The following is a 22,445-nucleotide window of genomic DNA, read 5'->3' on the forward strand; positions in this document are numbered from 1 at the left end:
GTCCGCGGTCCAATTTTGGCAGATACCTGTGACCCGAGGTCCGGTGCGGGCGGGGGTGGCGAACGTAAGTTGTTGAGCGTGGGGTGGCGAACGTAACATTCGTGACGGAGCGTTTTTTCAATAGCCCTGAAATAAATGCTACGGTTTTGTTTTGGTCCGTATCCAGTTAATCAGGAATGAGAGAGGGTCAATCAATCAATCAATCAAAGTTTATTTGTATAGCGCTTTTCACAACACATGTTGTCACAAAGCGCCTTACAGGATTTAAAAGGTTAACAATACTATGGGTCCAGAACCCTAATGAGCAAGCCAAAGGCGACAGTGGCGAGGAAAAACTCCCTATGATGATGGGGAATAGGAAGAAACCTCGGGAGAACCAAGACTCAAAAGGGAACCCATCCTCCATTGGGCGGCCCGTTAACACACAAATTACACAAAATACAGACAAATACACAAGTCACACACAAATCACACAATCAGACTAAGTAAAGGTAAAAATGAAAGTTCTGGGTTATGATATTGTCACTGTAAATGTCTGTTGATGAACGCCAGGCTTTCATTCCGTGTCGGAGCAGCGATGCTGGTATTGTAGGCTCCGACTGCAATGTTACTCTCCAGGTGAACCTCGGAGAAAAGATACGAGATGTAGTAAATATGTAACAGATTAATCAAAGGCCAAACTAAACAGATGAGTCTTTAATCGAGTTTTAAACATTGAGACTGTGTCTGAGTCCCGAATAGAGGCAGGAAGATTATTCCACAATTGTGGAGCTTTAAAAGAAAAGGCTCTTCCACCTGCTGTGATCTTTTTGATCCTAGGAACAGTTAATAACCCTGCGTCCTGCGAGCGAAGTGAACGCGCTGGGTTATATTGTTCAATAAGTTCACTAAGATAGTCTGGAGCTAAGCCATGCAGCGTTTTATATGTTAATAAAAGTATTTTATAGTCAATACGGAATCTAATTGGCAGCCAGTGTAATGACGATAGTACGGGACTAATGTGATCAAACTTTTTAGTTTTTGTTAAAACTCGTGCTGCTGCGTTCTGAACCAGCTGGAGTTTGTTTATCGATTTACCAGAACATCCAGCTAGGAGACTGTTGCAATAATCTAAACGAGAGGATATGAATGCATGGATTAGTTTTTCTGCATCACTAATATTTAATATGTTTCTAATTTTGGCAATGTTGCGCAAGTGAAAGAACGCTACCCTAGTTATATTATTAATATGTGTATTGAACGAGAGATCTGGGTCTATTGTGACGCCCAAGTTCTTTACCTCTGCGCTGGGGGTTATAGTAAAAGAATGTAGAGGGTCCGGACAGGAGAGCGTTCGGGTCCGGATCCGGACCGCGGTCCGCCAGTTGAGTACCCCTGGTATAGACGCAATCGTCACATGATAGATGTATAAGCTAGAACTTTTTACACACACACACACAGGGCCGGAGTGGGACACATTTTCAGCCCGGGAGTTTCATGTCCAAATCCGGCCCAAAATTATTTTTCCCTCCCAATCGGCCCAAACTAGAGACTGACATGAGCCGGCCCATCGGGAATCCTCCCGAATCTCCCGATTAGCCACTCCGGCTCTGCACACACACGTGATCGGCCCACTCTGGGTGCCTGGTGTTCCTGCGTGACCTCGCTCCACATCCACATCAGCTCTGAGACCATCACGAGATCACCAAGCATGGATGGGGCATGAGGGGAGGGGCCAATATACATTTGTCCAATCATGTGTGAATTACATTATGTTCATCCAATCATATGCTTTAATCACCTCATGTTCACCTCGTAAACTCCTTGGGTGCTTATGAACTAAAGTATAAAAGATGAGAGTCTACATCTGCCCATCTACAGACTAGGGTTAGGTTTAGGTTGGGTTTAGGGTTAGGTTTAAGTTAGGCATAACGGGATCCAAACCACCCAAAATTGAAACTAGGATTATTTATGTAAACTTTTTTTTTAAGGAAAAAAGTGAACCAATTTAACATGGGGACTTGTCATGTTTAATTAAATAGATTCTAGCATGATAAATAACCTTAAACATAAGTTTATTGGGTGGCCTAAGACTGTACAATCACAAGATTGCCACCCATCACCTGCTGGTCTGGCACAACTGTGCTGAAAATAACTGGCACATCTGAACATACACTTGACCAGTAAAGCATCAGTAGCCAAGCACCTACACCAATGTGTCTCTCAGTGATCACTCAGTACATTACATTTATTAAACATTGAAGAAGAGCTACAAACCACCCGGGGCACACTTACTCTCCACAGACCACCTTCTCTGCACACATATCCAAGATTGTCTGTAGTAGCAACATATACACAAAGACATTTTCTTTATTCAAAAACTGTTTTCCATCGCAGTCGTCAGGCCTGAATGCGTAGGCCACATTTCGGATCAATTCTCCCAGTTTGCCAATATTAGGTGTTCAGTGCTATTACTGGCTTGTGTTGAGCAGGAGGTGGAACAGGGCAAAAATGCAGAATGCCCTGCGGTGTTCACCAAGCATGTAAGCGAAAGGCCCCATAAATGATGGGAGAGAATTTCCTTTTGACCAAATAGATGCTTCCACAGAAAGTTAAAAAAGTTAAGAAAGATTCCCTCGACAGTTATTTGTCAAATAACTAACCTGAATAAGCTCTGACATGCCCATGCTCTCCATGCTGCGTGACGTAAATAAGAATCACTTCCAGGAAAGCTCGTGAAATGTTGCTGTTTGATTGAGACAGAATGTTTCCTGATAAATGAAGTGAGGTTTAGTTTAGTTCTCAGCCCGCTGCTTCATCGTAAATCAAGCGTATGTGCACTTGTTCCTTCAGGGCCTCGTTTTCTCGGTAGACATACAACATGGAATCTCTGGTTTCCGTCACGTGTGTGCGGTCGTCTTCATCTGCCCCCTGTGGCAGAAGGTGTCGGAGAGAGGTCACACAGGGGTCATGCTCCTGAAGTGCTGCTGGGAAGCGGGGTGCCGTTTTCTCGATGCGTAGTGACCGGCGTACCGGCGTGAAGAAACGGATTTCATGGCCATTGACCCGACCTGGTTTGATCTTCTGCTGATCCCTTTTCCCACTGAATGACAAGCAGTGAATCAGACATGGACATGCACTCAACCCACGATGAATCAGACATGGACATGCACTCAACCCACAATGAATCAGACATGGACATGCACTCAATCCACAATGAATCACAAAAACTATGATGGATTAAGTAACTTTTCAAGTCATGAAATGCATCACTATTTTATGGAAAACACACGCCACCTTGATTTGAAGGTTTTTGAAAGAAGCATTTTTTAAATCTATGGCAACTACAGCATGGCTTGATTAAGTAACGAATTCTCTAAAATGGAGTACTATACCTTGGAGTAGCTGTGATTTTGTATTTTATTATGGATGACTCTCCCTTCTCCCCGTGAATCTGCACAGAGACAGGTTTCGGAGTGCACATGCTGTAACGAGTCTCCTCTTCATCACCTGCTTCACCTTCTTCAATCCGACTGGAAGACGAACCTGAAATAAAACACAGCGGAGACTGCAGTGTTGTAGCATTTTAAACGTTAAACATGGGTAAGAAAGTCCAGCTTTATCAGGACATCATTATCGGGACATCATTATCGGGACATCATTATCGGGACCTGCTGTACCTTCTGCTTCCTTCCTTTTCAGGATCTCAAAAACCACAGAACGCAGTTCATCCACAGACTGTTAAAAGAAAATTATTCATGATTACATTAAGACAATAAGACAAAGTCTTTAAGATAGTCATATGGAATGTCATCCAAGTACAAATGTAGAGTTTAAAAAACCTATGAAGCAACGGTGTGCTCATTTACATTAGTAAACACTAGTGTGCTCATTTACATTAGTAAACAATAGTGTGCACTTTGACATTAAACTAATATTCCACCTCTAATTGTACTACTTTTACATATTCAGGGTGATGTTAATGAGTTTATACTGTTTAGTAGTTTACTTAAGGGTCCAGCAAGAAGTTGTGGGGTAGGAGCCCTGAGTCAGTGTATTAGGTCAGGTCATCCTCATAAATGCTGCCTGGACTCACACGTCTCTTATCAGGAAGCACATGAATTCCTTCCTGTTCTCCAGCCCATTGTGCAGGATTGCCACTTAGTTTTACAGTGTGTGCTGACTGTTGTGTTGAACCGGCTCCTCTGGGTTAGTTTGACCCATGTCCGTCTCCCTTTTGACATCCATCTGTTTTTTTGTTTTTGTGGGGTGGGGGGTGTTTGCAACTTGTTTGGCTTTAACATGTCAGGATCATATGATATATGAGAAAGCAATAACACATGAATGAAAACATAAAAGTACTCAACACCTGTATTAATGTTTATGTTTTGACGCTGGGCGTAATCAGCAATGATCCGTTTCCGCTGTTTCCGGTCATGCCTGCACATCTCAGCCTGCTTCTACTTTTCCCGTGGTTGCGTTTGGTTACAAGGTGTCTTGTCACCTTTCTCTCTTTGACTTCTCCTTTTCTTATTCGAGGTTCCCTCTCCTGTGTCGCTCCCTGACCTACCTCAAGTTTTCCCAAGCCTGTTTATCTTCCTGTCTGTTTTGTTTTTATTTTTGGGAGGTTGCTGGTGCAAGTCACTTCCCCTGGCACCTTTGGTTTCGTTTTCGCATTGCATTTATCCGCGCTGTGTTTTAGTTACTGTTGTTATTTAGTTTCTTTCCCGTCTCCTTACGGTTGAGTATTTAACTTCATGCGTTCAATTTTCCGCGTTGGTTTTTGTTTCTAGTTTTACTGTGCTCACACAGCTTACATTTATTTTCTGCGTTGTTTCCGTGTTTAACACTCGCGCTTGCGTTTAGTTCGGACAAATGCATTAGTGCCATTAACCGGACCACCCGTCTCTCTATCACTATATGCGGCGTATACATCCCTGTACTCCCGCGTTACACGGTCTTCCCCGGCATTCGGTAAAAACCAAAATGAACCCATATTTTTGCCTTAAACAAAGATGGGACAGGTTGAATATCTCTTTCCTCCATCTGTTTTGAAACTTTTCCGCGCATGTGTGTGTCCCAGAACCTGCTGCGTAAAGTCTCGCGTAATTTTGTAATAACGTAACGCGAGACTTCACCACGACTTGGAATCGATTTTGGGACATTTAAAATCGATTCTGAATCGTAGTAAATGAGAATCGATTTTTGTTTTGTGAATCGATTTTTTGGCACACCTCTAGAGCTCACCATGTTATGTTCTGCATAACCTCCCCTGCACTAGAACAGAGATCCTGCACAGAGTGATGGGCCCTTAGCGAAGCAGCAAACCCTGTTTGTTACAGGACAAATGTAAGTACTGCATGTCATGTCTCTTATTGACAGATCAGTTTAGTCTCCTTTGTCTCTGATGACCAGGGAAAGGTGACAACACCAATGCCTTTAAAGTTTTATGTCTGTAGTACCCACTGGGTTATACTGAGTAAATGCACTCTGGTCATGAATTTTACAACTTTCCCATGACTTTATGCATTTCTTGATCTGAACACCAATATCCACCACATTCTCTGGGACTTTCTGTAGCTTTGTTGGGTTTTTCATCTAAACTGGGGTGCTGGCTAGATGTGGCCCGTCTGACATGTTGACACCGTCCTGCTCTCAACCAGGTTCACAGACATCCGTCTGTTCCTGGATATCAGTAGCCATACCAGATTATCATATCAATAAACATGTATAAGTCACTCTGGATAAAGGTTTCCGTCAAATGTTGACTATGTAAACTTGACTAATATTATCATATTATTTGAACAGGTACAGAGATGATGCAATCTGTTAAAACATCAGTATCAACAGTATCATTACTGGAATTCATTTTGTCCAGATGTTTTCAATATCTGAGACAGCACTGTGTTGTTACAGTACTTATGAAATTCCCTGGAATGCAGAGTAAGGCAAATTATCCCTTAAACTGATCATTTGTGCAATCATTGAAGTTCTCAAGGTTTATCGTCATGCTTGTATGATGCGTTTTCTTGGTTGATCAATTCCCCTTCAGATGCAGCGGAGGTCTGCAACAGAGCCCTACATGTAATAGGACCTAATTGTGGTCTGGAGGAATCTGCCCAGCGGAGGTCTGCAACAGAGCCCTACATGTATCTGATACTTCTTGAAGTTCGGGAAATTGTGGTCTGGAGGAATCTGCCCAGATTTTAATGAGCCACAGGACTTCATCAGCTTGTACTGTGCTGTTCAGATTAAACTTTTGAATGATTAAATTTGCAACAGATTGGGCTAGTTGGAGGTAATGTTCATATTTTAGATGTTCAGATATGAAGAATGGTGTTACAGTACAGGCCAAAGGTTTGGACACACCTTCTCATTCAATGTGTTTTCTTTATTTTCATGACTATTTACATTGTAGATTCTCACTGAAGGCATCAAAACTATGAATGAACACATGGAGTTATGTACTTAACAAAAAAGGTGAAATAAATGAAAACATGTTATATATTCTAGTTTCTTCAAAATAGCCACCTTTTGCCCTTATTACTGCTTTGCACACTCTTGGAGTTCTCTCAGTGAGCTTCAAGAGGTAGTCACGTGAAATGGTTTCCAGGTGTGCCTTATCAGAGTTAATTATTAGATCATTGAGTGAATGCCAAGAGCGTGCAAAGCAGTAATCAGGGCAAAGGGTGGCTATTGTGAAGAAACTAGAATACATGAAGAAGAAACTATAAAACATGTTTTTAGTTATTTCACCTTTTTTTGTTAAGTACATAACTTGTGTTATTAGTATTGTCTCAGTAAGGGTAAACTCTGCTATAGTGTGTGTGTGTGTCAGAACATAAAAGAGAATGACAAACCACACACCTCCCTGACGCTGCGCACAGCCTCCTCAAATGTTGGCAGGACATCAAAGTCTCCGTCTCTCTCCATCAGTCTGACTTGGCAAATCCAGTATTTGGCAAATTTCTGTGCCATTGGCACCCGAGACAAAACATCTCTCACTTGGTCTACAGAGCAACCCTGTTGGAAAAAAATGGAAAACACATACAGAAGAAGGGTAAACTTCTTATAAACTTCAGTTGCACTTTCTTCAGCCTGGCCAAGTACGCTCAATAATATTACTGGACCAGAGACAGTCCATAAGTGCTGATGTAGAGAACAACTGCACTGACACTTTGAACTACACATACACTATATTGCCAAAAGTATTTGCTCACCCATCCAAATGATCTGTATCAGGTGTTCCAATCACTTCTGTGGCCACAGGTGTATAAAATTAAGCACCTAAGAATGCAGACTGTTTTTACAAACATTTGTGAAAGAATGGATCACTCTCAGGTGCTCAGTGAATTCCAGCGTGGAACTGTGACAGGATGCTACACGTGTAACAAATCCAGGTGTGAAATTTCCTCACTCCTAAATATTCCACAACTGTCAGTGTTTGGGAACGACAGCAACTCAACCACGAAGTGGTCGGACACAAACTGACAGAGTGGGGTCAGCGGATGCTAAAGTGTATAGTGTGAAGAGATCACCAACTTTCAGCAGAGTCAATCACTACAGACATCCAAACTTCATGTGGCCTTCAGATTAGCTCAAGAACAGTGCGCAGAGAGCTTTAAGGAATGAGTTTCTATGGTTGAGCAGCTGCATCAAAGCCATACATCACCAAGTGCAATGCAAAGCATTAGATGCATTGGTGTAAAACACACCGCTACTGGACTCTAGAGCGGACTCTAGAGGGGTTGTTTTTCAGGAGCTGGGCTTGGCTTCAGCATACCAAGACATTTTGGACAATTACACGCTCCCAACTTTGTGGGACCAGTTTGGAGCTGGCCTCTTCCTCTTCTAACATAACTGTGCACTGGTGCAAGGTTCATAAAGACATGGATGGCAGAGTCTGGTGTGGATGAACTTGACTGGCCTGCACAGAGTCCTGAGCTCAACCCGATTGAACACCTTTGGGATGAATTAGAGCGGAGACTGAGAGCCAGGCCTTCACACCCAACATCAGTATCTGACCTCACAAATGTGCTTCTGGAAGAATGGTCAAAAATCCACATAAACACACTCCTAAACCTTGTGGACAGCCTTCCCAGAAGAGTCGAACCTGTTCTAGCTGCAAAGGGTGGACCAATGTCATATTGAACCCTATGGATTAGGAATGGGATGTTACTTAAGCTCATATGTGAGTCAAGGAAGGTGAGCAAATACTTTTGGCAATATAGTGTATATTACTCCACTTTACATGTGTGATGTATTAACCAGTAATCATGATCTCTCTCAGATTATAACAAATGTAGCGTTAACACATCAGTTAACACATCACATTATTTTATTCGCTGCACGATAAATGGAAACATGCAGAAAAAACATCCATGATACAAAGTTGCTACCGCCCAGGATTGTAAACCTGCAATAAATTGCAACCTCACATTAACGTAGACCTACACAAGGTTGCTACATCACAGTAATGTTGTAAACTAGTCACACAAAGTTGTAAACTAGTGTGCAGGGAAATGTTTAGTAATAGTCCAGTGCCAGTCCAGCTGTGGAACGATTTATGTTGGCAGAGTCAAATACGTTAAACAAACAATTGTTAAATTGTTATCTGTTGTTTGTGATCGCACATGCATTTGCCAAGCAATGGTCACTGTTTTTATCTGAAAGCATGTTATTTCATGTTCTAAGGAGCCTCAGCTTTGATTCAAAATGCAGCTGCTAGAGTATTCACTAGGAGCAAAAGACGACAATACATAACTCCCATCCATAAGACATTACACTGGCTACCAGTACTACAGTATTACAGAGTTGACAACGGTATTGTTATTATTATTGGTCTGTAAACTTCTTAATAGTGTAGGACCTGCATGTCTATCTCAACATTAGGAACCAGCTATAATTAGAAGGGAACAATACTAGATGCTTTTAAATCAAAACTAAAAAGTCTTGATTTGGCCAGGACTGATGGGTGTGGAGAGGTTCAATCAGACTAATAACTGAAATCCCGTTGATAATTCTGCTGTTGTACACCAAGTCTCTCAGTATGTATATACTACAGACCACCAATATGAGGGAGAGGACCAACATCAGTACACAAAGCCCTGGCATTGTTCCTTATGCTTTTTAGAAATTCTAATTCCTGTGTGACGGTTCTGTGTGACGCTGCTTCCTGCCGACGCTGTTGCGGAGCGAATTTTGAAATTGTTTTCTAAAGTATAATAATCTATTTACGTGCTAATCTTTACCTTTTGCCTTCCTAGATAAATTTTACAGGTTTTATTCCGGCCGCTGACCAACTTTCTGCCTTCACAAATCAGCTAGCGTAAGTTTATATATCAAAGTCATCATCAAAGTTTATTTGTATAGCGCTTTTAACAGCTCAAGTTGTCGCAAAGCAGCTTTACAGGGTTAGTCACGGTAAGTGTTTTGATTTATTCATGGCTTGTGTTGGCTTGTTTCCTTGTTCGGAGTGTGGCATGTTTAGTCTAGACCCTTTCGCCACTGATGGTAATAGTGATGGTATTTGTGAGAGGTGCCAGTTAGTTACTTCTCTTGTGGCGAAAGTGGAAAGTTTAGAGCGCCGCGTCCACTCATTATTGAGGGATAGAGAGACAGGGACAGGGTCTGTAGTAGGTGTGGACGCGCCAGGGAGAACTAGCGCCTCCGCGACTCCGGCGATAGAGCCCTCACAGCGGGGCGAATGGGTGACGTCTCGGCGGCGTAGTCGGAGAGCGAGAGCTGCGCTAGCCCACCAGAGCACCACTCACCGGTTCACGTGTCCAACAGGTTTGCCCCGCTCAGTGTTACACCCGCTGAGGAGACTCTGGTCATAGGAGACTCTATAGTCCGACACGTGAAAGTCGCTATTCCTTTAGGGGCTCCAGCGGTTACAGTCAGCCGTTTACCGGGAGCCAGAGCGCCGGACATTAGTGGCAACCTTAGATTGTTGGCCCATAGGAGGTTTTCTAGGATAGTGATTCATGTAGGGCCAACGATATACATCTGCGGCAGTCAGAAGTGACTAAGGCTAATGTTAAAGAGGTGGTTAAATTAGCCCAGACGATGTCCGATGCCGTAATATGCTCTGGCCCCATCCCAATGCGGCGCGGTGATGAGCAATACAGCAGGCTCACGTCGCTAAACCGCTGGATGTCCAAGTGGTGTTCAGAAAATCAAGTGGGCTTTATTAATAATTGGGAAGAGTTCGAGGGCAAGCCTGGTCTTTTAGGCAGGGACGGTGTCCACCCCACCCGGGATGGCGCTGCCCTGTTATCTTGCAGCATAGCCCGTAGTCTGTTAGTTAGTCGGCAGAGTAGCACTAGGAGCTGCTGACTGTCCAGGGTCGCGACCAGGCCGCAGACTAACGGGTTAAACCTGTCTGCGAGCTGCTTAGAGGCGTCACCAAGATCCCATAGGATTGAGACTGTGTCTGTGCCCCGGGTTAAATTAAATCATAAGAAAATAGTCCGCCCTAAGTTTTTAACTAATATTCAGACTTCACATCAAATTATTACAACCTATATGACCGATCTGAAAATTGGAATAATCAATATTCGATCGCTCAACTCAAAAGCAGTTTTTGTAAATGAACTTATAACAGACCAGAAAATTGATATTCTATGTCTAACTGAAACGTGGGTTCAATCTGGTGATTATTTAACTCTAAACGAAGCCACTCCTGTGGGATATAGTTATATACATAGACCTAGACTGTCAGGCAGAGGAGGTGGAATATGTATAATCTATCGTGATTAGAAATTCATCAGAAATACTTAGATATCTCAAACTCATTTGAGATGCAGTCTATTAATGTAATTAGTCCATCTGAAAATAAAAGTACATTTTCCCTAACCAATGTATACAGACCACCAGGGCCTTACTCAGATTTCTTAAATGATTTCACCGATTTTGCAGCAAATTTAGCAGTATGTAGTGACAAAATAATAATGGTAGGAGACTTTAACATACACTTTGATAATGCGGAGGATCCACTGACAAGGGCTTTTACTTCTATATTGAACTCTGTCGGCATTAAACAAAACGTAGTAGGACCTACACATTATCGAAATCATACCCTAGATCTAATATTAACGCTGGGTATCGACGTAGTTAATATAAACATACTCCCGCAAACCGTAGCAATCTCCGATCACTATTTAGTCAAATTCGATTTTCACCTTAACATAAATACCCGCCCGTCTCCTTGGCAGTGTATAAAGCGCTCGATAAATTCATCAACAGCAACACAGTTTATTGAAACCCTCCCTGACTTAACTGCTTTAGCCCACTCGCCATCTGATCCAGGAGAGTTAGATAGTCTAACCGACTACTTAGAGAATACCTGCAGATCAGCTCTAGATATATGGAAGTTATTCTGTGTCAATATTCAAATGAAAATGTAATACGTATTTGCATTTACATGTTCCACTCATACAAGCAACTTTGAGCTCAAAATTCAAATTCAAATGCAATAATTCCATTTACATTTGCAATGTGATAGACGTCTATTCATATTTCATTTACACATACATTTTGATGCTTTATTTGTGTCTTTATTGAAATGAAAATTTTTTTCCCGATTTTAATTATCAAGTTCATGTGATCATGCAAAGGTTGTATCAAAATTATAATTAAAATGCTATTCGCTTAATATGCTTTGCATTTCGTGATAACACGTTTGAAACGTAATTTTCAACCTCACCACCACGCTAAAAAGATGTCAATATTCAAACGTTAATGGAGAAATAGCGCCTCTCCTGTTTGCACTAACATTACGATACCAACAGCGCTAAAACTGTGTCAAAATGCATTTTGAAAGTGCAATCCGAGCAGATTGCATTTTCATTTCCATGGTCTTCCACTATAGTCAAATTATAGTCAAATTAGATTCCACGGTTTCACTTTATTCAGCCAATCAGGTTCCACAGCTTTCCACAGCGGGCAGCCAATCAGCACGGGACTACAGCGCAGCAGTACAGGCGAGTTTTTTTAGACATGGTCACAGAAGCGCTCATTAGATTAATTCAAAGGGTAGCAGACGAGTCCTTATGGTGAATTTACACTACATTAGTGTGAAATGTTAATCGATCAAGTGGCAGACATATCAGCCTTATCTGGCGCTGATGTGACTGTTATTGCCAAATTGAGCGCTGTGGCAGAGCAACTGTGTGCCTCAAACTACGGCGGTAGAACGGCCGACCTCCGTGAAGGGTCTCGTGTGATCAGAAACAGAAAACCATTTCTGCTCGTTAATGCTGGTTTATTTAAATAAACATTTGTGCTGTCGTATTTTTAAAGTTATAAAGCGGTAATGCCTCGATGAGTGATGTTATCTAGAATCCCCCAGCGTCCCTGTTTAGTGTGGTTAATGCCACAGACGCGGCATAATTACCTGAACCCGCAGGTAATCCTCTACCAAGCTTTGATCTTTAACGTACTTGTAATCATGACGCGAGCAGAAATTTTAGAAGCGAGCAAAAAACTGAAACGCGCACTGAAAACAGGGAAGTGAGCGCACTTAACAGCGCTCGGTTTTCTTGATTTTGCGTGCTCAGTGTGTCTGACTTGCTTGATTGAATCTTATCTTTGCGCTCTCATATTAAAGACCGCAATCTCACTCCATACTACACATTGTGGCTTCAGAGATGGTCCTTATGTTTTCATGCCTTGGTAAGTCCTTAGTATAAGCTTCCGTTGTCTACGTTTCATGCCTTTCCCTAGTCTCAGACTATACCTTTGGGGTTCATATATTGTGTTTGTTTAATCGAGTGTTCAGTGTACGTTTTTATTCTTTGGTCTGTCTTTCGTACGAGTTCTTTTCCTCTACGTTATAGTTTGCCTAGGTCTCAAACTACACCTTATGCCCGGTTCACACTACACGATTTTAGGCTGGTTTTTCAGTCGCCGACTGTTTTTTGTAGATCGCCGACAGAAACTGTGGTCGGAGGCAAATCGGCGATCACTCGTCGCTCGCTCAGTGTAGTGTGAACTGCTGAAAGACGCTCGCCGAGTGGTCGCCGACTCATCGCAGACGACCGGCAGATATCTAGCGTGTTTAATATCTAGCATGTTTAATATCTAGCCCAGTCGGCGACTGAGAGTCGGCAGCAGCGTCTAACTACAGCCAATGTGAACGCGGAGAGAGAACAGCGGCACCGCTGAAGATATCTCTGAGCAGGGGCGAGGCTAGGGTATTTTTAGTGGTGCTAGAGCACCACCGTGAAGTTGCTCAGCACCCCCTGGCTCAACACATTTTTTAAATATTATATTATGCAAAAACCTTGCTCTGCACCTGCGCAATACTTTGGTATTGTGCCTCTGTGAGCACTGGGGACTGGGCACCCCTAAAGACCAGATCCTAAAATCGCCCCCGTCTCTGAGAATGTAAAAAACTTTCAAGAATGCTTTCAAAACAGTAACCCAGCAAACACACAAAATCCTCACCTTTCTTACAACTTTACTACAACACTGTGTTTAAGTTATTGTGACAGCACTGGAGAAATAGTGCGATTGATTATAACTATGTTCACTGCAACGGAGAGATGAAATAATTCTGGCAACTTGGGACTATGGGACTAAAATAATAATAATAACGAAAATGTGGAGTACATGTACATTGTTTTATTCTTTATGTGGTGTTGCTGGTTTTCACGAGTTTCGTTTTGTGTTCTCGTGTTTTTGGACGGCAGCCAGATGAGTCGGCGATTCCCCAGTCGTGTAATTTGTGAGCCCGCGTCACCGATCAGTCATGTAGTGTGAAAGCCACAACAACTGAAAGACTCGCGATTACAGCACAACCAGTGTAGTGCGAACGGCACAAAAACCTGACGACTGAAAAGTCGTGCAGTGTGAACCAGGCATTAGGGATCATAAATCAAGACCAAAAACTCGCCTGTACTGCAGAGCCAGAAACTATATGGCTCTGTGCTGAGCGTGCTTTAGTCCCGTCCTGATTGGCTCCCTGAGGTGGAAAGGGGAACCCGATTGGCTGAATAAAGTGGAGGGAGGTGGAATCTGATTGGAAGGCTGATGGGATCTAATTTGACTATAATTTGACTATAGTGGAAGACCATGGAAATGAAAATGCAATCTGCTCGGATTGCATTTTCAAGATGCATTTTGACACAGTTTTAGCGCTGTTGGTATCGTAATGTTGTTGCAAACAGGGGTGGCGCTATTTCTCCATTAACGTTTGAATATTGACATCTTTTTAGCGTGGTGGTGAGGTTGAAAATTACGTTTCAAACGTGTTATCACGAAAGGCAAAGCATATTAAGCGAATAGCATTTTAATTATAATTTTGATACAACCTTTGCATGATCACATGAACTTGATAATTCAAATCGGGAAATACATTTTCATTTCAATAAAGACACATATAAAGCATCAAAATGTATGTGTAAATGAAATGTGAATGGATGTCCATCACATTGCAAATGAAAATGGAGTTATTGCATTTGAATTTTGAGCTCAAAGTTGCTTGTATGAGTAGAACATGTAAATGCAAATGCGCATTACATTTTCATTTTAATATTGAGACAGAAAAACTTCCATACTAGATATAGTAGCTCCACTAAAATATAAAAAAGCTAGATCCAAAAAGCTCGCCCCGTGGTACACTGACCAAACTAGAAACTTAAAACAAATAGTACGTAAATTAGAGCGGAAATGGCGATCTACTAAATTGGAAGTATTCCACTGTGCCTGGAAGGATAGCATTATTGACTACAAACGGGCACTCACTAAAGCACGCTCAGCATACTTAGCCTCACTGATAGAGAAAAATAAAAACAATCCTAGATTTCTTTTTAATACTATTTCTAAACTTACAAAAAATCAAGCAGGCACAGAACCTCAGATTCCAGAAACCTCACTAGTAATGTATTTATAGATTTCTTTGATAATAAAATAGAGAATATTAGACAAAATATAAAACCCTTTATTAGCAATACAACTGGTATGTCATCTGGTTTGGTTGATATTGATTTAAATTACATACCGGGAGAAAAACTTGATGCTTTTCATCCACTCCCAAAATCAGAATTAGAGAAAATAATTTCTTCCTTAAATTGTACTACCTGCACACTAGACTCAGTTCCCTCAAAGTTATTAAAAGAGGTATTACCAGCTGTAACTGAACCTCTTCTAACTATAGTTAACTCATCCATTACAATAGGTCACATGCCCAAATCATGCAAGTTAGCAATTATCAAACCTTTGATCAAAAAGAAACCAAATCTTGATCCGACTGTGCTATCTAATTATAGACCCATTTCAAACACATCATTTATATCTAAGATCATAGAAAAAGCTGTTGCCCAGCAATTATGCCTATATCTGCATAGGAATAACATATTTGAAAAGTTCCAATCTGGTTTTAGGCCCCATCACAGTACTGAAACAGCATTAGTTAAAGTAACAAATGATCTCCTCCTTGCATCAGATCAAGGCTATGTATCACTGTTAGTGCTTCTTGATCTTAGTGCAGCTTTCGACACAATTGATCATAGGATCTTGCTAGAAAGGTTAGAACGCTGGGTTGGAGTCTCAGGCACAGCTTTCATGGTTTCAGTCTTACTTAACAAATCGCTATCAGTTTGTAGAGCTCAATAATATTTCATCCAAACATACAATGGTTAAATATGGGGTCCCGCAAGGCTCCATCTTAGGACCACTATTATTCACATTATATATGAATAATAATATAGAATTATAAAATTCTATTATTAGCATGTAAAGCACTACACGGGCTTGCTCCTGAATACCTCCAGGAACTTTTAGTTCCACAAATTAACAAGGTAACAGCAGGGGGAAGAGCCTTTTCTTATAAGGCCCCCCAGCTTTGGAATAATCTTCCTAAATGTGTCCGGGACTCTGACACAGTCACAATCTTTAAATCTAGGTTGAAAACCCACTTATTTAGTCTAGCGTTTGATAATTAATATCCCCCTTAGATAAAGGTACAGATCCAGGGGTTCATAGACGAAGGGTTTTATGGTAGACTGGGGTGCTGGTGCTGTCATCCTGTCACTGCTCGTGGTCACTCAAGTTTGTTGACAGTGCAGTGGACGGATGCCATTGTCTCAGAATGCCCCCAAGCCTATGTTACCTTCTGGTTCTGCCTTTTTTAGCTAGGCTGTAATAATTTAACTTAGTGTCGGAGTTGCTGCCACACTCCAGAAATGTTTATAATTTTACCTGTCCTGTACATGTCCTCATACAGAGCTAATTTTCCCTGTTTCATTTCTCCACATGGCTGCCCGCCTGCTTGAGGAATAATGAGATGAGGAGAGACAAGCGATCCATCCTGGGCCGGCCACCTCCTGCCTAACCGGATGCCTACACCATGATGGACATTATTACATCTTTTATATTCTGTCTAAATGGACATTATTGCATCTTTTACATTCTGTCTACATTCTGTCTATATTGTTGTTGTTGTCATGGTGACCGGTGTCGGCCAGAGGAGGATGGGCTCCCCCCCTGAGTCTTGGTTCCTCTCAAGGTTTCTTCCTCATGCAAAAACTAGGGAGTTTTTCCTTGCCACTGTCGCCTTTGGCTTGCTCACTGGTGGCTAGGACTCGGCACTTGTAAAGCTGCTTTGTGACAACAACTGTTGTAAAAAGCACTATATAAATAAAATTTGATTTGATTTGATAATTACATCTTATGTACAGGACGCACACCTGCATTTGGTTTTCGCTGGGTCTGAGGTGTGTCATGGAGAAAGTAAAGTCAACCAGTAATTCCCTAAGAGTTAACACGAGGGTTAACATGAGGGTTAGGGTTAACATGAGGGTTAGGGTTAACATGAGGGTTAGAGTTAGTGTTAACAAGAGTTAACGCAGGTGCTCTACAGGGTGGCAACATTGGACTTCTGTGGCCGCACACCAAGATGTTTTAAAGTGTGACATTGAAGAGTTACCTGCTGTATAAGTTGGATGCAGTCATTCAGTGACTGGTCCACAGCACAGACAAAACCATGGACCTCGTCCTCGTGCTCCATAGATGTCCAGTAATTGTGAGGAGACGCAGAAGTCTTTTTCTTGACTGGCTGAACAGGCATCGGAGGGCGTTTGTACGTAATTCCTCTTGATTTTCGCCACTCCTCGAGTTTACGCCTGTTCAAGTCATTAAGATTTACATTGTTAATTATGAGGTTAAGATGCATTAATATGTAATATTACACGCACAATAATTTCTTAGTAAAGTATATATTTAAATTTTAGAACTACACACACATGCACAAAAACTCATACAGAACTTGCTCTGTGTACAACTTTGCATTATAGTGACAAACTCACTGTCTCTCCTCCTGAGCAGCAGTCAGTTTCTTTCTGCAATCAAGGGGAACAGTCCTAACCCCCTGGGTCCCAGGATTAAACCCTGTTTTTGGGGTTTTGGGCTGCCCTGTGCCCCTGGCCTGGCTGGAGCTCTTGGAGTTGCGTGGAACAGTCTTTGGCACTGGCGCGTGCAGCGTGGCATTACTGGGGTGTTGAGCTGTACCGGGTTGCTGAGGGACTGCACTTCTATCACGGGCCACATTCACACCTGCTGGTCTGGTGGCCTTTATGGTTTTAGAGGACGCTAAAGGAAGAGCTGGCCTCATCATGGCTGAGCTACGATGGATTGGGTGAGTAGGACCTGATTTACTTCCTGCTTTATTTAAATGTGTACCTAGGAAGAGAGACTCATTCTGAGAAGGCTGCATTTTGGCTGGTTTTGCCTGTGATTTACACTTTAAAGATTCCTTGAACTGAACAGAACCACCGTACCGTTTATCCTGGCCATGAGTAACGTCTGGGCCTATTACACTAGTCTTGCTCATACCATTCTGTGTAAGTCTAATTTGTTTGCTAGTCATGGTTTTGCTAATGGTGCCAACCTTCTTTTGGACAGAGTTTGTTGGTTGTTTAGTTGAACATTTGACCACAGACACGGATGCTGTTTTATGCAATCCAGATTCCTTTCCTTTTCTTGAGAAATCTGTCTTGGCTGGATGTCCATGTGTTCTGTGAGAAGAGGTCCCAAATGGCGTGCGTGCGTCCGTCTTAGCAGCCTTGGACTGTTGAAGCCCAACACCCGTGTTCGTCTGTGCTTTAGTCTCTATCTGTTTGAGGGGGGCATTTCTAACAAAGGTTGTTCCATTGGAGTGCATCCTAGAATAGTGACAGCCAGTCTGAGACAGACCTGGCCTGCATGTTAAGTGCTGATGTGCGCTAACAGCAGAAGGGGCCGTGGACATGGTTCTCAACTCCAATTTTGTTGTGGTGCCGTTTTTGTTCTTTATAAACATGTTTTCAGTTTTCATATCTTTTTTTGCACCCATGGCACTGGTGACCTGGTTCTCTTTTCCTTCACCTGACTAAAAAAATAGAAACAAATGAAAAGGTCAGCAAAAGGTCAGCTGATAAACTCATGATAAAAGTTCATTATACACAAATTAAAACAAGTCTATGAATGAATAAGTCTATAAACAGAGAACCTGGGCTGGTCTTACCTTCTTCAGAACTGTACTGTCCTTCAGGTAAGGTCTTTAGAATAATTAAATGAAGAATTAGTGATTTAGCACATTCATGTCAAAATGTCACAGGTTTTAAAATTAGGGACCTACTTGGGGTTTGGTGGTTTCAATCTGCCTTTCTGTGCCAAATACTCTGCAAGTTTCTGCTTACGCAGTTCTGTGAATTAAGAGATAATTTGATGCATTAAAGTATTTTTGTCAGAAAGTTGGTATAGATAGCACAATGAGTATCTGAGACACTGCCAAAGAGAGCTTGAGCCATTTTCAACAAAAATAACTTCAACTGGGGGTGATGGATAATGGCTAAAATGTGTTTGTTGAAGAAAGCACTGCATGAAACGTTGCATCCATTCATAAGCCTATTCACTTGACATATCTTTTAGAGGAGAGAGTATGTGCTCAGATTTTGATTTGGGATTTACATAGATTTTTCAGTTCTGTTGGTGTGCCCTGATTAACACAAACATGCCAAATTTGTCATTTGTGACCTTCAATCCAATCGAAATTTGTCCTCTGCATTTGCCCATCTGTGCAGTTCTCACACACACACACACACACACACACACACACACACACACACACACAGTCTGTGGTGCACACGTGCCCAGAGTGGTGGGCAGCCCTAACCCAGCGCACTACTCCCTGTGCTAGGGCTGCCCACCACTCTGGGCACCTCAGTCATGGCCTCAGGCCTGGGAATCGAACCCATGACCCTCCGGTCACAAGACCATGACTGCCCCATGGTTAAGTTTGAGAGTCAGGAATGTAAATTCTGTCTTTGTTTTCCCTCACTTTGATGAGCAAAATATTTTGCTTTTTAAGTTTGTATGGTCTGTAATTACAGTTTCACAAGCTTTAGACATTAGCTGATGTGGAAAATGTCATGAAAAGTTTGTAGGTTATTTCAGTGAGGGCCCCAAAGAACTAAAACTTCGACATCGCTATCTGGAGGTGTTTTCACATCCGCTTTGTCTTTTTCAGGGACGTGATAGGATTAGCAAAGAGAACTAGCTAGTCTCTGGTCCTGCCTTCTGCATCCAGCAGATAAGACAAATTTTCCATCTACAATAACACCAAAGCCCACCAAATCCTCCCTGTTTTATACCACCACCAATGAATGACTGCAACATTTCACCAACTGCCAGTGTTGCCAGGTGTACGATAATTACCGTATGTTTACGATAATGCTGCCCTCTGTACGATCAGTAAACCCCCAAAAGGTCAAATATACAATAATTTAACCATTCTGGTTAAAGACGGTTCACCCAAATCACGATGACAAGCCACTTGAATTTTTTAATGGACAACATGAGGAATATTTCACCATCATCCCGCTTTATGAAAACTACTTCAGAGAACCAGCGAGCACTGTTGACATCTCACCAGGTGGAGATCAAACCCATCAAACAGCCCAGTGTGAACCCCACACAGCGGGGGAGCTGGTAGTGTTGGACATGGTCTCTGATCCTGGAGGACAACAGTGCTGCACAAATAAAGACCATCTGACCAACCAGACGGATAAAGGACACTGATTACCATCTTCAAGGTCATGATGGATCATGTGAACTCAGACAGACGGCAGACTGCTCAACACTAGTGACCACATCAACACACACGTTATTTCGTCATCAACACACACGTTATTTCGTCATCAACACGTTATTGTGGTTATGACAGGGGCGCGATAATCTCCCACAAAATACAAACATTTAACACAAAATACGATAACTTTATAATTTATGTCTCCGGTACGATAATCCGACATCACATGGCCACACCACCAGCTAGTGTTGGTCAGGCGGTGGGGGTCATTAATACTGTAATTAGGGTTGCAACGGTATGAGATTTTCACGGTATGATAACCGTCTCAGAAAATACCGCGGTATCACGGTATCACAGTTAGTTTGTATATTATTAAAAGATACACTGATCCTTAAAGAAATTACAACAAGTTTTTTTTTGTTCAATTAACTATTTATTGTAGAAACCTGCAACTATTGTATACAAAATGTCTCCTTTAAAAAAATAAGCTGTAAACATGTTTATATAAATACTGCAAAATTAGAGAAACCTAAATCATGGATTTCATTACAATTATTTAAGTTTAAATTATTTAATATCTGACAAACTCAGCCTGGGTCAGTGTCTGATCAACAACTGTTGTAAACGTCCGTTTTACTGCCAAGTTGGAATATAACCAGATACTGCAGAAAGAGAGGATTTATTTCTGACATCATCACAATAGAGATTTCTATTTTAAGGCTTTCACACCGAGTCTGGTTTTAACATATGAAAAACAGGCACGTTAGAATTTGAAAATGAACGCATGTCAATTAATGGCGTCTTTCACATCCAATGAAAGCAAGGACCTTAAAAAGCTAGAATTATACTTTCACTAGTGACCGTAGCGCGCGACTCCGCACAGTTCTTTTGTATTACGTTAACAAATACGAGCCTCTTGTAATTCCAGGACTAAACGTGAAGAGAAACGTGGAGAGAACGTGAAGACGTTAAGATTGGGCGTTTTGAAAATAAACAACCATTAAATAATGTGATGAAAAAGCGAATTATTTCGAGTATATGTATAAATATGTAACTTTATTAAGTTTAAGGTGCTGGGAAATATTGAAACGGACCTTTAAAATGACGTACAGGTGCTTTAATTCCACCTTATAAAGGTGTATGAACCCTGCAAATATGACTTTGTTCATTGCGCTGAGGCGCGGCGCACGCAAAGTTACAAAATTCGAGAGGTGCACGACCTCGCTAATCGACAGCGCGTGAGACCCTCGCGCACGGGCGGAGCCACCGCGATTACGTTATTTTTGCCGCTGACATTAGTTTAGCTTTTTTTTTTGTTAAAAAATTTGTTAAGTCTGATACACGTTCTGCCATTCTCACCGCTGTGCTGAGTAGCTGAACCGGAGCGGAGTTGCGCATGCGCGGGTCAGTTTCTCCGCTGGCTTGCTTTTTACCGGTAATAAGCAAACGCACACGGTATGATAACCGTGCATTTTAATACCGTGGTATACCGTGAAACCGGTTACCGCTGCAACCCTAACTGTAATACTCCAATACTCTCCGCCCGTCTGTTTTAACGAGCTGATTTTATTCTCATATATTGCGATGTTTATATCGGACGTTAAATGTGAAACTGCACCAGCACACCTACACACATCTCCGCACACCTACACACACACATCTCCACACACCTACACACACACCTACACACACATCTACACACACCACACACATCTACACATCTTCACACACATCTCCACACACACATCTACACACCACACACATCTACACACCTACACACACATCTACACACACACCTACACACACACCTACACACACACCTACACACACATCTACATCTACACACAATATAAACAACAACCGTTTCACAGCGCTAGTTCACCGCAGATACCGACATCTCCGCCTTTATCCGTTACCTGTTCGGGTTAGTTTAGACACATCTCGCTCTTTTAACGTTTCCATCTTTCTTCTCTCCGTTTATTTATTTCTCTTCTCACTTTATTCCTAAATTATGAGATAAACACGCAGAACTTCATTAGCAACGACCAACCGCCACCGCGCGTTCACGACGCTTGAATACTGCGCGTGCGACGCCCCTGTACTCTGATTGGTCCGTTCAAACGTTCGCTTAGTGACGTCACATCCCATCGTTTTAAATCGTAACGTGACAGCCGTGACCTCTGGCCGTGACGCTGAATTATAGCTATTTGAGTAATTTATTTGGATTTATTTCTTATTTTTACGTTACCTGACAGATACTGAACCAGATTTAGCTAGTTAAACACAAGGGCTGTCTGAAAACAATAATGCTTTTACATCTTTTATAATTTACATTATGAAAAGAACAGGAAAATATCTGTTGTCTGCATTGTAATAAATTAGGCATACTGTGGAC

The 22,445-nt window shown here is 41.9% G+C and overlaps 1 protein-coding gene across 2 annotated transcripts; it reads right to left on the minus strand.

The window, feature by feature from the left end:
• Positions 1-194: 194 nt before the first annotated feature.
• ckap2l (cytoskeleton associated protein 2-like) lies at positions 195-22,143 on the minus strand. Of its 2 annotated transcripts, XR_013125101.1 has the most exons (10): positions 21,967-22,143; positions 18,599-18,665; positions 18,485-18,518; positions 17,289-18,349; positions 16,910-17,105; positions 6,847-7,002; positions 3,660-3,717; positions 3,375-3,525; positions 2,643-3,082; positions 195-1,374 (listed from the first exon to the last, which is right to left on the minus strand). XR_013125101.1 is itself a non-coding variant. In XM_076989940.1 (9 exons), exons 1-9 carry the CDS (start codon positions 22,010-22,012, stop codon positions 2,782-2,784), a joined length of 2,070 nt encoding a protein of 689 aa, XP_076846055.1. In that variant the 5' UTR covers positions 22,013-22,143; the 3' UTR covers positions 1,449-2,781. The 2 variants fall into 2 exon arrangements, 1 of the variants encoding a protein (XP_076846055.1); XM_076989940.1 differs by lacking the exon at positions 195-1,374 and having other exon boundaries at positions 1,449-3,082.
• Positions 22,144-22,445: the final 302 nt, after the last annotated feature.

This window comes from Brachyhypopomus gauderio, unplaced genomic scaffold (genome assembly GCF_052324685.1).
Source record: "Brachyhypopomus gauderio isolate BG-103 unplaced genomic scaffold, BGAUD_0.2 sc71, whole genome shotgun sequence".
NCBI classification, from domain to species: Eukaryota; Metazoa; Chordata; class Actinopteri; order Gymnotiformes; family Hypopomidae; genus Brachyhypopomus; species Brachyhypopomus gauderio.

Coding starts and splice junctions, on each gene's coding strand:
- ckap2l (XM_076989940.1), bottom strand. CDS start 22,012: ATGGAAACGTTAAAAGAGCGAGATGTGTCTAAACTAACCCGAACAG. Junction 18,350..18,484: donor ACAGTACAGTTCTGAAGAAG/GTAAGACCAGCC, acceptor CTATTTTTTTAG/TCAGGTGAAGGAAAAGAGAA. Junction 3,526..3,659: donor GAAAAGGAAGGAAGCAGAAG/GTACAGCAGGTC, acceptor GTTTTATTTCAG/GTTCGTCTTCCAGTCGGATT.